General features: G+C 42.1%; 1 protein-coding gene across 2 annotated transcripts in view; it reads right to left on the bottom strand.

Annotated features, from left to right (window-relative positions):
* The window catches only part of prex2 (phosphatidylinositol-3,4,5-trisphosphate-dependent Rac exchange factor 2), an 81,973-nt gene that overhangs the window by 47,691 nt on the left and 21,197 nt on the right, over positions 1–13,085 (bottom strand). For both annotated transcript variants that reach the window (XM_030767451.1, XM_030767450.1), the window contains 7 exons: positions 8,990–9,123; positions 8,786–8,889; positions 6,617–6,766; positions 5,782–5,926; positions 1,518–1,618; positions 408–511; positions 240–289 (listed from right to left, as the gene is read on the bottom strand). In XM_030767451.1, coding sequence (XP_030623311.1) covers positions 240–289; positions 408–511; positions 1,518–1,618; positions 5,782–5,926; positions 6,617–6,766; positions 8,786–8,889; positions 8,990–9,123 — 788 coding nt within the window. The remainder of the gene's footprint in view (positions 1–239; positions 290–407; positions 512–1,517; positions 1,619–5,781; positions 5,927–6,616; positions 6,767–8,785; positions 8,890–8,989; positions 9,124–13,085) is intronic.

The following is a 13,085-nucleotide window of genomic DNA, read 5'->3' as shown; positions in this document are numbered from 1 at the left end:
CTTACCCTCTGCCCAGCCAGAGACGCGGTGTGATCATATTCTCCTTAAAAACCTTGGCTTCGTAAACAATGACTCCTCAGTCTGTGTGCCCTGATCTCACTCGTTGGGTTATGGAGAAGGCAACTATTTATAGAGAAGTAGTTAGGAGGCCAGAACTGCAGGATTCCAGAAACACCTGGCAAGCTCGATGTGCAAAGAGAGACGTGTTTAATGAGCTGGAACTGAGAACAGGCCCTTACCTGATCACCGGTGTGAATAAACTATGGAGCCGACAGAACAGCCGGACACCCTGGAAAGGAGAGAGGGGAAAGTCGTTAATATACACGCTCGAAGGTTGCTTCGGGAGAGGCTAGGGAAAAAAAAAGTGAAAGTTCCCAAAGAGAGGCATGAAGGCTACAGCGGGTTACCTTGGAGATAACGTCGTGCATGTCGCTCCGAGGGTGGTACGTGCCGTCATCGTAGCGGAACCTATACAGCACTGGCTCGGGTTTGAACTGGTGTTTATCTGTAACTGAAGAGAGAAGACGAGAGTTCTACCGAAACACTAACGTGACAAAGATTTCACACTAAGCTAGTGTTGATATGAGAGAGCGCATTTTACGTTTGTGATGGCATATAAATGTGTATTGAGCCATGCTGTTCCACGGTTTTCTGTTTTAAGATTCATGTCATAGACTTTAATTCAAAACCATTACAGGTAACTCAACAGCTGCAGCACTGCAGCAGGGAGCTATAAAAAAAAACAGTTATCCAAAAGCAATGGGCCCAAATTCGTATATTTTCACACGCAAGTTACATTAACATGCTTCTAGAAAGCAATCTTTAAGTTTTTTACACTGTAAATGCTCTCTCCTAAGTGAAAACTCACTGAAGCTAAGAGCTATTCTGTACAAATCGTACAGGGAGCTCTAAACCTCAAATTCATTGTTCTCCATTAAAAGGAGGTAACACAGGGAAACGTGATTTAGTACAAGGTTTGGCTGTGAGCCTGTCAGTCTCTTTAGAGGGAAAATACATACGATGGGAACACATTAAGCAGAGAGTGACCCCCAGCTCCCAAACAAATGACAAAATAATCGAAGGCCGCCGAGCAACCATTTCACCGAAATTAAACAAACACTGGGGTGTGAAGAGATGAATATTTATAATACATTAAATAAACAGCACATTTCCTGAGTCTTATAAAGAGACATCTGCTCTCAGCCTGTCCGAATATACTCAATATGGGGGTGGAGGTTCGGGGGTGGGGGTTAGAGAGCGGGGGGGGGGGGGGGGGGGGGGGTCCTGATGAAGATGATGTCATTGTTCTGGAAGTTTTAAGAGCGCCATTTCTCATTTCCTTTTTGCAATCCAGAAGCTTCCACATGAGGTGTAACAGAGAAAATGAAGACACAAAGATACAACTGCATCAATCGGGCATAATGAAACCAACAGGTGAGATGAGGTATAAAAAAAAAAAAAAAAAAAAAAAAGAGCTGGTGAAAGATGGGGATGAAAGTTTGAGAGGTTAGACTAACCATGATGGATGATGCCGTTCTCAAGCAAGGCTTGTCCAAGATGAACTCCTTCTTCTGGATTATCAGTCTCCCCGATCTCCATCAGCCATGACACAAACTCACTGAGGAGAGACAAGAGGAGAGCATTCAGGTGACACATAGTCACTAAGAGTCCTGCCCAGAGCATCAAAACACACACACACACACACACATACACTCTCACAAACCTACTAAAAACAGAGATCAGGCAGACCGATTGGAGAGCAGAGGATAAAAGATTCCAGACAACACAAAGTCACTCCTGAGAAAGCACTAGAGAGAGCACTAAGAAAAATACTCAGTTAAGGAAGAGAGACACGCCATTTGGACAACACCGCTGCGCTGTTCAGCCCACACCATCCATGTACATTTTATACTAATATACATGGACCATTAACAGTTTTGTTGAATAAATCAAAATATTTACTTCATATTTAGCTTTTTTTTTTGGTTATTTAGTTTTTAAAAGCATTTAGCTTTTGTTGTTGTTGTTTTTCAAATGGTGCTTTAGTTTGTTTCAGGCAAATCTGCAGCCCAATGAATTTGTAAACCCAATGTTGTTTTAAAACTCCCTCAGTGCAATGCTCTGATAAATTGCTGCTGGTCATTCACAACATGGGAGGGAGACAAACAGTGCATTAAAATAACAAGCAGGGTGCAATTTCTTCCTAAAACCAAAACACAGTAAATGATATAATTCTCTATTTCAAGAAAGGAAACCAGTGGAGAGGAAGCGATATCTGATTCCAACCTTTGCAACCCTTCCCTGTAACCTTTATTCCACAAAACCAAAACAAACATGCCCAGTTCCACCAGTGTAATTCTGTGGTTCTTCCCAGAGTTTATGGAACCCAGGGGCAATACAGGAAGAGAGAGAGAGAGAGAGAGAGAGAGAGAGAGAGAGAGAGAGAGAGACAGACAGAGAGAGAAAGAGAGAGAGAGAGAGAGCAATCTTAGATTCATCCAGCCAAACTAAACCAATGCCTCAGCTTTACCCTAGTCCCATTTCACATTCTATAACCCAAAGTAAGACTGCAGAGAACAAAAGAGAGAGAGAGAGAGAGAGAGAGAGAGAGAGACACACACACACACATATACACACACACACACACACACACACACACACACACACAGACAGATGTGAGAAGTAGTGGGGGAATTTGACAACCTTTGCACTCCAGTCAGGGATAGAAAAACACAGTGAATGTTTAGAATACAAAGCTCTCGTAGCCTTTTGACAAACAGAGGTCATTTACACCATGAACTGCAGTGAGTAACAGCTTCAAGCTGTTGCTCTACATTCTAAGCATGCTGTCAGTGCATGACATATCTATTTGTGTTCATGTCAGGATAGGGTGTTATTATTCTTCATGTAAGTATCCCTTGTGTCATGATTACACAGTTATATTTCTCCATTACCTTTGCACTTTGTTTCAAATCATCAAACAGGCATCAAAGGTGGACAATACATGTTCACTATTTGGTAAATGTATGTTATCTTTAGAATATTACACAAACTGTATTCTATCCCACAACAAAATTAGCCCCACTGGGAGGTATTCAAGAGTGGTAGGTAAGTATTCAGTTGTGTCATTTTACTGTCATTTTGCATAGTGACAGTACTAAACACTTGGATATATATATATATATATATATATAATCTATATAAAAAGGATTTAAATGGACACAAAAAGCCTCTCGCAAGTTTATTTCAGTGTCTCCCCTTCCCTTAAAGTTAAATAATTCCATATAACGGATTCAAAGTAATTCCTTTTTCTGAGTACTGAAGTTAGAAAGTTCAAGAATCAAAAATAACCTACCACATCAAAAGACGCAGCAAGCGAAAAGGACAAGATGAAAGCTAAGAGTTGCACAATGAGGGCAATGAAAGAGCCGGAGCCAGAGGCTGTGTGGTTTTAATCAGAGGAACATCACACTGGATTGGATTTCTCCAAAAATATAGAGGGACATTACAAGCTGAGGAGAACAATTAAAAAAAAAAAAAGAATAGGGATTTCGTAGACAAGCACTTTATCTTAACCTGCTTCATGACTGTACAGATAGAACGTTCTTCGTAGACTCTGGGTTACGTTTTAAACAAGTTTTCTTGACATATGGTCCCACGCCATATGTCCGTTTGGCGGCAGGCGTGTGCCCACTCAGGAACATTATACGTCGTCTGTGATCTCTTTTGCTGACAGATCCATTTATTTACCAGACCAGGCTGCTCTTGTATTGTCTGGAGAAACCAAGTGTTCAGAACCCTAAACCCATTTACAATGTAAGCCAGCCACAAGTAAGAGGAGTTTGGGTTTGAGGGTGTTTTCTTCTGACTTTTGAAAACACCAATTACAACAAAATGACAAAATGAGCATTAAGAGTGTACTTTTCATTTGTGGCCATTGATGCCAGTCAAACACAGAGACTAGACTTGGTTATGAGGGATTATGGTGGCATATGGTTGATGTCTGGGCACATTTAGCGTGTCTCTCTCACTGATATCTTAGGGAATGTATTTCACATTTTGGCAAAGATGTCTGAACTGAGTCATTGACTTATGAACTGGGATAATACAATTTCAGACAGAGAACACTGCTCTACACTTCAAACAGCCATAAAGCCACAGCACAGAAATTCAACACTTGGAGTTCTCACCTTATAACTTTTAGTACTGGCTATTGTGCTGTAACGCAGAAAGCAGATGTGTCTGACTAAACCTTCTAAAAGGACGTTTGAGATCTTTTTGGGATTTGTGAACTACCCTCAGGAGCACCATACACAATGCAAAAGACTTTCAACAGGTCTTTGGACAGAAGTTTAAATAAAATCAACTATATGTCATAAACTTCTCTGTTTTAATAGCTAACAAAAAAGATTCAGAGTAAGAAAAAAAAATCTGACCAAATAACATTTCTCGTTACTTGCAGATGTGACTTATCATAATCCATCTTGAAGTTATTGTGTAAAGCTTAACAACAAGAGGATTTCTTTTTCATGGTATAAAAGCACTAAACACGGATCTGAAAGTGAAGTGTGGATGTTTTCTGTGTGGGTTTTTTTTTTTTGTTTAGTTTTGGGTTTTTTTAAATAATAATCATAAGGCAAGTTGGCCAATATCCTTAAGAGCTGCAGGTGTTAATAAAATGGGTAAACACATTAAAACATTTGATAGTGGCATAATGTCCTCCTAGCATACCCACTGAGAGAGTAATGACCTTAACACAGTACCAACCTCAAGGCAGTCTCACAGGAGGACCTTAAAATAAAGTCAGCATTCTGTAGGAGACCGGACACAGACTCTGCATCATCTTTTCACTATCCTCCTGATTTATAACACTGTTCAATGAGACCTGAACCCCATGATATTTAACCAATAATCCTTATACGAGATTCATGAGCCACCTGGCCTGGATTTGATTTGCCTGTGACTAAAATGGAAGCGATACATAATCCTAATGTACCCCTGGAAGAAAAAAAAACAAAAGGAGGTTTTTTTTTTCTCCTCTTAAAGAAAACTCCAAACCGATTTAAAAGCGTGAAAGAGGAGGGATGATGAAAACGCTCGCGACTTGAAATGTGTGCTATTAATAATTTGCCTATGCAGAGGTGTCCCGTCTCGATCCGCCCCGCTGGATTCTGTTCTGTTCACTAAAATACGAGAGCGAGGTCAAAGGCACGGAGACACGCCGAAAACCCTGACTGATTCTATTGGTCGAGACCGATCAGCATTTACGCACCAACACAGTGGTTCAACGAAAATGTGACACTTTCTCGTTGTTCAAACCTTGTTTTTCTGTACATCTGTCTCTCTCTCTGTCTGTCTCTCTCTCTGTCTCGGTCTCTCTCTGTCTGTCTCATTCTCTGTCTGTCTCATTCTCTGTCTGTCTCTCTCTCTCTCTTGCACTCTCTCTCACTCTGTCTGTCTCTGTCTCTCTGTCTTTCTCTCTTTCTCTCCCTCTCTCTCTCTCTCACACACTCTGTCTCACTCTGTCTGTCTGTCTCTCTCTGTCCATATCTCTCTCTTTCTTTCTTCCCCTCTCTTCCTCTGTGCCTTGCTTGTTCACAGACACACTCACACACTAATTACTGTAGAGAAAGAAACACACACACCTACCACTTACGAAACATCACAGACATAATACTTCATCTTTGCTCAGAAACCAGACAGCGGCAGCAGACACACACACTTCAGAAAGAAGAGAAGAGGTGAGAGCAAGAGAGCCAGGGGTTGCCCCTGGCAACGTACCTTCCGAGGAAGCACTTAGGAAAGGTGGTGAGTTTGCGTTTCCGGTCTTTTATTAGATGGCCCTGTTTGCTCATGAGTTTGTAGAGCTTTTCCCCCTTCTCAGACACCATCACCCAGGTGTCCTGCTCCATACCCAGCCTCAGTGCTGCCGAGAGAGGAGAAAAAAGCTGGACTGAGGAGGGCATCCACATATATCCCAACACATCCTCGTTTCACAGAGAAATCATGCACAGTTCACAGCACTGGCCCGAAGCTCTTGGCTCACTCTCAGCACAATAAGGGCAGGAAATTAACAACACATGAGCCATGACACATATATGCAGATATGCATATATGTACGTGTACGTTTCACCCGGCTAGACTAATACACAGACAGTTCAGCGGAGAGATAAGCAACATACAACATAACACAGCTAATACATGTACAGACATGTACACATTAATGTAAGGAACATATGTAATATAAGTAATAAATGTAACATCATGTTCATATTACCATGTACCACGACCAAGTATCTAAGGAACAGTGGCTAATCACATTAGAACATGTTCAAACCATTAAGCAGTCGATACGTGTCGTCCCCACCCCCCCCCCCCCCCCCCCCCCCCCCCCCCCCCCCCCCCCCCCCCCCCCCCCCCCCCCCCCCCCCGAGGGACTTTAGATATCACATCCAGATCAGAACAAAGATTAAGCGCTTGAAGAACTAATAGCCTCACGCCCATTAAATAATTACTCCTTAACCATCTCACCTCTGGACTAATTGTTTGAGACATGGCTAATTAAATGGGGCGGTTGTTATTTCTGCATCAGTAGCCAAATGTAGTTCATACTCACTTTTCCTCCTCTCTCGTTCCTTCAAAATGGCCTCCAGCCATTCCTGCTTCTCCTCCGGAGTCTTGGCCATGCACACAAACCACTTGTTCTTCGCAGTGTTGTGGATTTTCCAGCCGTTGTTCACAATGTTCCCGCTGCTGTGATAGTCGGCTGTGAGGTGCAAAATATCGAGAACATTTTGGTGTCTGTCAGTTTTTATACCCAGGCCACTTCCTTGAGGATGAACCAAGACTTTTTTTTTTTCTTGTTGTTGTTTGTTTGTTTGTTTAGTTGACCAATTCGTGTCCATGTGGCATCCCCAGTGAATCCTCCCATAATGCATCTACGTCCCTTCATTTGGATACCAAGCTATCAATTAAAGTCCGTCAGACAACACAGTGGATGTCCCCGGTCATAAATAAAATAAGCCCGAGACCAGACAAGGGTGCTAAAGTTCAGCCCAAATGAAACATTACCGCAAAAAACAGTCAGCAAACAAAACATTGGTCAAACGAGATGGATCACAGGCAAGGCGCCTCATTGATTACTCTAATTACAAGGCGACGGTGAACTGACATGACACTGGAATGGCCTTGAGTAAAAATAAATGTTGGAGACAGAAGTGTACTGATTATATCTGCATCTTCAAACTTTGTGGAAAAGGAAGGAAAAACATAAAACAACACAAAACAAAGCCTTCTGGCTTCATTTGAGCTTAAGACCATGAACAAAAATATGTGTTGTGGTTTCACAATAACTTGAAGTCTTTTTTTGGGAGCAAGTTTCATTGAGGGAGGGAATGTTTATAAAATCTTCATCTATTGAATTACAACTTTCATACAAGTTCTGCCCTTCACTACAATTAGGGATTCTCTTGTCTGGAAGAACATAAGTAATTAACTGACACAACATTAAGAAAAGGGTCTAGTCAGTCATTTGGTTAAGGATGGTAAAGATGAATGGATCAGTTAGAAATTAAATGATAATTTGTCGTAAATTCAAATGGATCTCAGACCATCAGAAACTATAGTGATATCTTCTATTCTCTTTAAAGATAGTTACATTGATTTCTCACACATTGGAACTAGATATTTAATAGCACCAGTCTGGAGAGAAAATTGTATTGATGTCCGTGGCCCCTGCAGTCAGACTTTTCTATAGATCCAGTCTTACTGCAGAGTGGCCAGAACCTCTCATATAACTATGAAGCTGTTTCTTTAATAAGAGTTTGAAAAAGAGGGATACTCCGTATCTATCACAAAGCAAACATAAAATGGGTTTCAACACTTGACCATCCTCTTTCTTTTCTGGAAATAATCCGTACCTCTTGATTTCACCAACTATCTTACTAAGATACTTCAACTGTCTTATCTAATCAGTTAAATGTAAAATAATGACAGAAATAAAACTGTCTGACGTGGCTTCGAAAACAAATTTATGACAAGGAATGGGAAATCTCCATCTACCCAGTCCTTTCACTGTGTGCAGTTTAAAACAAAATAATAATGTCCTTCCATATTTTAGATTGATATCTTGGGGGTAGGTAGAGAAGAGAGGAGGAGGGGGGAGGGGGGGAGGAGGGGGGAGGGGGGGGTTTAAATGGCAGAACACCCATAAGCGACCACAGTGCAGGCAGCTTTGTTTATACTGCACCCACTGAAACACATCCATCTCTTTAAAAGCCTAATATTAAGTCTAGCGGGGAGCAAATGATTGCCTCCACAAATATAACTGAAAATCAGAGCTTCTCCTGGGCCATGATATGCTATTTGCAGAGTTCAAAAAAAAGTCTCTGAGTACCACGACCTTGTCATTCAGCTTAAAAAAACTGGCATTTTTCTAACCTTTAGCTGCTAAAGCGGTTGGTTGCCCTCCCCACCCTGCTGGTGATTGAGCAGTCGCGGTAAAATAATAAAGGGTGCCAATTCTCCACTGTGGTTTCCAATTTTTTTTAGCAGTTACAGGCCCTCGAAAGAAGACTCACCTCCAATTAGAGGACATTGACTGGAGTGGACCGGTTTGAGTGAAATGAAGGAAACAGAACTTCACATTACTCAAACATATGTAATATTGTATGATTCAATCCATGCTATTAGAATTATGCAGGTTCATGCAGTTTGGTCAGATAATTCTGCAATACAAACGTTGTCCCGCTTTATCTGGCTTCAACTTTCAAACAGACGCACTAACCTGTTCCATCATCCACGTTCTCCACTTCCATGACCTCGGTGTTAATGCGTCCACGGAACAGGTATCGCGGGCCCTCGGTGGTAGCCTTGCTGTTTTTTAAACGTCTGTGAATTGGACAGACCCAAAACCAAGTTCAATAAGATCCTTGCTTACAGTCAACTGCGCTGATTCATCTGGATTCAAACATAAAAGAACAGGCCTCACCTGTTCTTCTTCTTGCAATACACCAGAAGATTATCAAAAAGGAAGAAGATTCGTTCCTGTATGTTTCCAGCCGATATCTTTAGCAGGACTCCCTGCATCAGCATCTCCGTGCACGTGTCTGTGATGTTTGAGCCCTGCACATGGAGGACAGACAAGGCACATATGGCAGGAGTACAAACATGAGAGTGAAGTCATTATGCTTTGTAATGCCAATAGTCATCCACTACCAAGGTGGGGAAATCATATCACATTATCCTAATGAAAACTAATGAAACACCAGCCCGCGTCATTTTTCCCATGAATTCTGAGTTGAGCTTACGTGCCATCAAAGGGGGAGTCTAGAGATTTGGGGATTAGCTTGGTCTCTGCTCTCACTCTCTCTCTCTCTCAGGGGGTTTGTTCTGATAGAGTAGGATTCCATGTGTGAGATTGCTGTGGGGTTTGGATGAAATGCTTGTTCTCCCACCCCCCCCCCCACCCCCCCCCATGATAATGACACTGTGTCCCGTCCTAGCACTCCTGCTCTGCTCTGCTCTGCCGAGAAGATGGTGACAATATCACCACAATCTATAGACAACTCTACTGCTGCAATCTGTCTGTTCCTCTACCACTTTCTCTGCCTTCAGTGAGAATTTATATGTCTCAGTTGATCGTCTGTCACAGCTAAAAATAACTCCCAAGTTCACACAGGCAGAAAATGTGCTGAACATTTCCTTCTGCTAAAAACGTGGTAAACCATGTCTTTTTCTTCCCTTCACCCTCTCTCTCTCTCTCTCTCTCTCTCTCTCTCTCTCTTGCCCTCTCTCTCTCAGCCACTCTCTCAGATACTTCTTTTCCACTCTTTCTCCTCCTCGTTCATTTTCTCTCTATTCTTTAAGCTCAACGTATCCTCCCTGTCTTCCATGCATGGCCAGAGGTGAGGTTAATATTGCTGTGAGAGCAGGCGATTAATACTGTGGGCAAGCTCTGACCAGAGAGCAGCAATGCATTGTTTATTCAGACTACACACCAGTTCCTTGTTTCCTGAGCAGGGAAACTGTCCAACCATGGCCACTGACACCTCTCTCTCCAATACACACACACACACACACACACACACTGAAACTCTACACCCTCCTTTGACAATCCTCTCTCTCTCTCTCTCTCTCTCATTCTCTATCTGTCTCTCTCCCTCTCTCTCAAACACACACACACACACACACACACACACACTGAAAACTCTACACCCTCCTTTGACAATCCTCTTTCCCTCTCTCTCTCTCTCCCTCTCTCTCTCTCTCATTCTCTATCTGTCTCTCTCCCTCTCTCTCAAACACACACACACACACACACACACACACACACACACACACACTCACACACACACACACACACATAAACAGACAGCTGTTCCACTGAGAGGATGTTAAGAGAGAGAAGTCTGAAGTCTAAACACTCAGATACTTCATGCGTTTCAGCATCTGTTTTATCTCCATTTTATCTGGTCTTTCAAGTGTCAGAGGAGTGCCAGATAAAACAGCAGAAAAGTACGCCTCATCTACAAGGGCAACAGAGGTGCGGCAGTGGCTCACTGTATTACAGCTTCGTGCCAAGAAACAGAGGGATGCTGGTTTGAATCCCAGGTTGGGATGGTGCCTTAGGTCTGCTGCTTTTCATTTGTCTGCCCATTGTTTTGGAAGTTGTGCCCTTGGGCAAGGCCGCAGAAGAGTGGCAAAATGTTGTCCTTCAAAAAAAAAAAAAAATAACCAAGCTGGATTCTTTTTGATACAAAATGATCAAAAAGAACCGAATTTTGATTCTTGATATAGAATCAGAGCCAAATTGAAATTACAGGAAGGAGCAAAAAGTGGAATTTTATTAGGAGAGGTGCTGTCTGCAATTATCAAACAGCATAAAATTATGGACTATTGTATAAAATAGATGTAATTTAATCATTTTTTGTACTCCCTTTGTACTCACTTTTTGTCATTCTCATTTAACGTAACTGAAAAATGAATTATTGTACATTTTTTCAGCTTGCACTTAAAAGCTGCTTCCTAAAAACTTTTCAAAGTGCTCAAAATTTGAACGGCATTTTATCTCAATTTTCACTAAAACATTCAAAACAGATAAGCTGCGTTGAAAGTGTTCACTCTTCATAAAAGGCAGCATGCAGCTGGATTTCAACTCAACTACCTCAACCTGCTTGCAATCCCAGTTGAACTCTATTCTACTACTTCAACGCTGTTGAAACTCCATCTGACAATTATGAACGCACTAGCAAGGCACTGCTGCATGACACAACGAACACCACAAAAATGAATTGACTCTTCCACATATGACCTGTACATACCCCAGATCACAGATGCTTTCCTACAACATTCAAAAGTATAACGAGAACCCGAAAATCATTTACCTGAAAACCGTGCCGCATTCTAAACTAACAAGGCCGCGTGCGTTTTGGCCATACAAATGGACCAGATGACTGACTGACTGACTGACTGACTGACTGACTGACTGACTGAGGGAAGTGTGACCGCAAACCTTCAGCCAATCTGCATGTGGTAAGTGGACGCAGAGTGCTGGTGGGGGCCCACAGCTGTGCAGTCAGTCAAAACTAATAAGCAATCAGCTGAGGTTGGACAGAGCAATGGAAAAACTGACAGTAAATGCCCCTGCTTACCACCCCCCCCCCCTCCCAAAACCCCATCCCTCTCTCTCTCTCTCTCTCTCTCTCTCTCTCTCTCTCTCCCCTCCACATCTGTCTCCACCCACTCCCTCCATTAACCAAACAGTCTCTGTCTATGTCTCTAGTCCTCTCTTTAGTCATCACCCTCAAAAAGAAAGTAAACTTGGTGTGTGGAGGCTGCCAATATCTCTCAAATATAGACTGAACTAACATTCATGATTAATAAAAGCATAGAAACAAAGAGAGTAACTCTTAACTCGCTCCACCCAACTCTGAGAAGACTTCTGCAGCTTCATTCTAGAGATGTGTGTGTGTGTGTGTGTGTGTGTATGATGGGGCTATTTTTCCTTCTCTGAAGTAACATTTAGGCTACATGCCATTAATAAACCACCAAAAGCTGAAACAGATGCACTCTAAGGTCACTATGTGCTTCGTAAAAGCTGTTTTGGGAGACTGAAGGCACTCGGAATAGCCTCCGCACCCAAGTGAAAAACACGGAAAACCACCCGTAGTGTTCATTTCATGCCACAAAGAGACTCAAAGTGACAGAGCTAAAGTCACTGTGTTTCTAAATTGTCACCTGCTAAATGAAAATGACAACATGATGTAGTTTAGACACCGTGTGTGTGTGTGTGTGTGTGTGTGTGTGTGTGTGTGTGTGTGTGTGTGTGTGTGTGGGAGACAAAACCCATCTTTGAAACATTTGTATGTTGACAAAATTAAGTCAACACCATTTTGAAACCCATGTGTCTTTTATATATATGTGACATTCAAGTATATTCTCCTCGTAAAAACTCTGACCAACTGTTTTTCATTCAGTGGTATGTTTTTACAATGGTTGATGTGGACAAAAAAACCTGGACGGGATCATTGCTACTTGCATACTTTACACTGAAGACAACATGGCCTTTGTTTTCAACAACTTATTTAAAACAACACATGGACAAATGCATGTGTTGCAAATCAGATGGAGAAATTCATCTCCATTTTCTCCCATATTTACACATAGTTGTGGTAATCCAGCCCAAAACCCTTCTGCCTACTTTCTCCGCAATGGTCATGATGCATTTTAGAACTGCGCTCATGCATCTTCATTTGTGTGCCTTTGAAACATACCAATTCATATAAAACAAAACACCACAAAATCAATTCAAATGTGAACAATCATCAGTCATACTAGTCTAATACACATGCAGCGAGAATAGTAACAGTAGTAGGGATGTGTGTGTGTGTGTGTGTGTGTGTGTGTGTGTGGGTGGGTGTGTGCGCATGCACGTGAACATGTGCGTCTGCCTGTGCGTGTGTGTATGAGTATGAGTGTGTGTGTGTGTGTGTGTGTGTGTGTGTGTGTGTGTGCGCGTGCACACTCATTTCATTTCAGACTGGAGAGAACAGGAATGTGAACAGTGACAGATGCGCGTAACACAG

This window comes from Chanos chanos, chromosome 3 (assembly GCF_902362185.1).
Source record: "Chanos chanos chromosome 3, fChaCha1.1, whole genome shotgun sequence".
Lineage (NCBI taxonomy): Eukaryota > Metazoa > Chordata > Actinopteri > Gonorynchiformes > Chanidae > Chanos > Chanos chanos.
The sequence above is the reverse complement of the archived record's forward strand: the minus strand, read 5'-3'. Positions and strand labels throughout refer to the sequence as shown.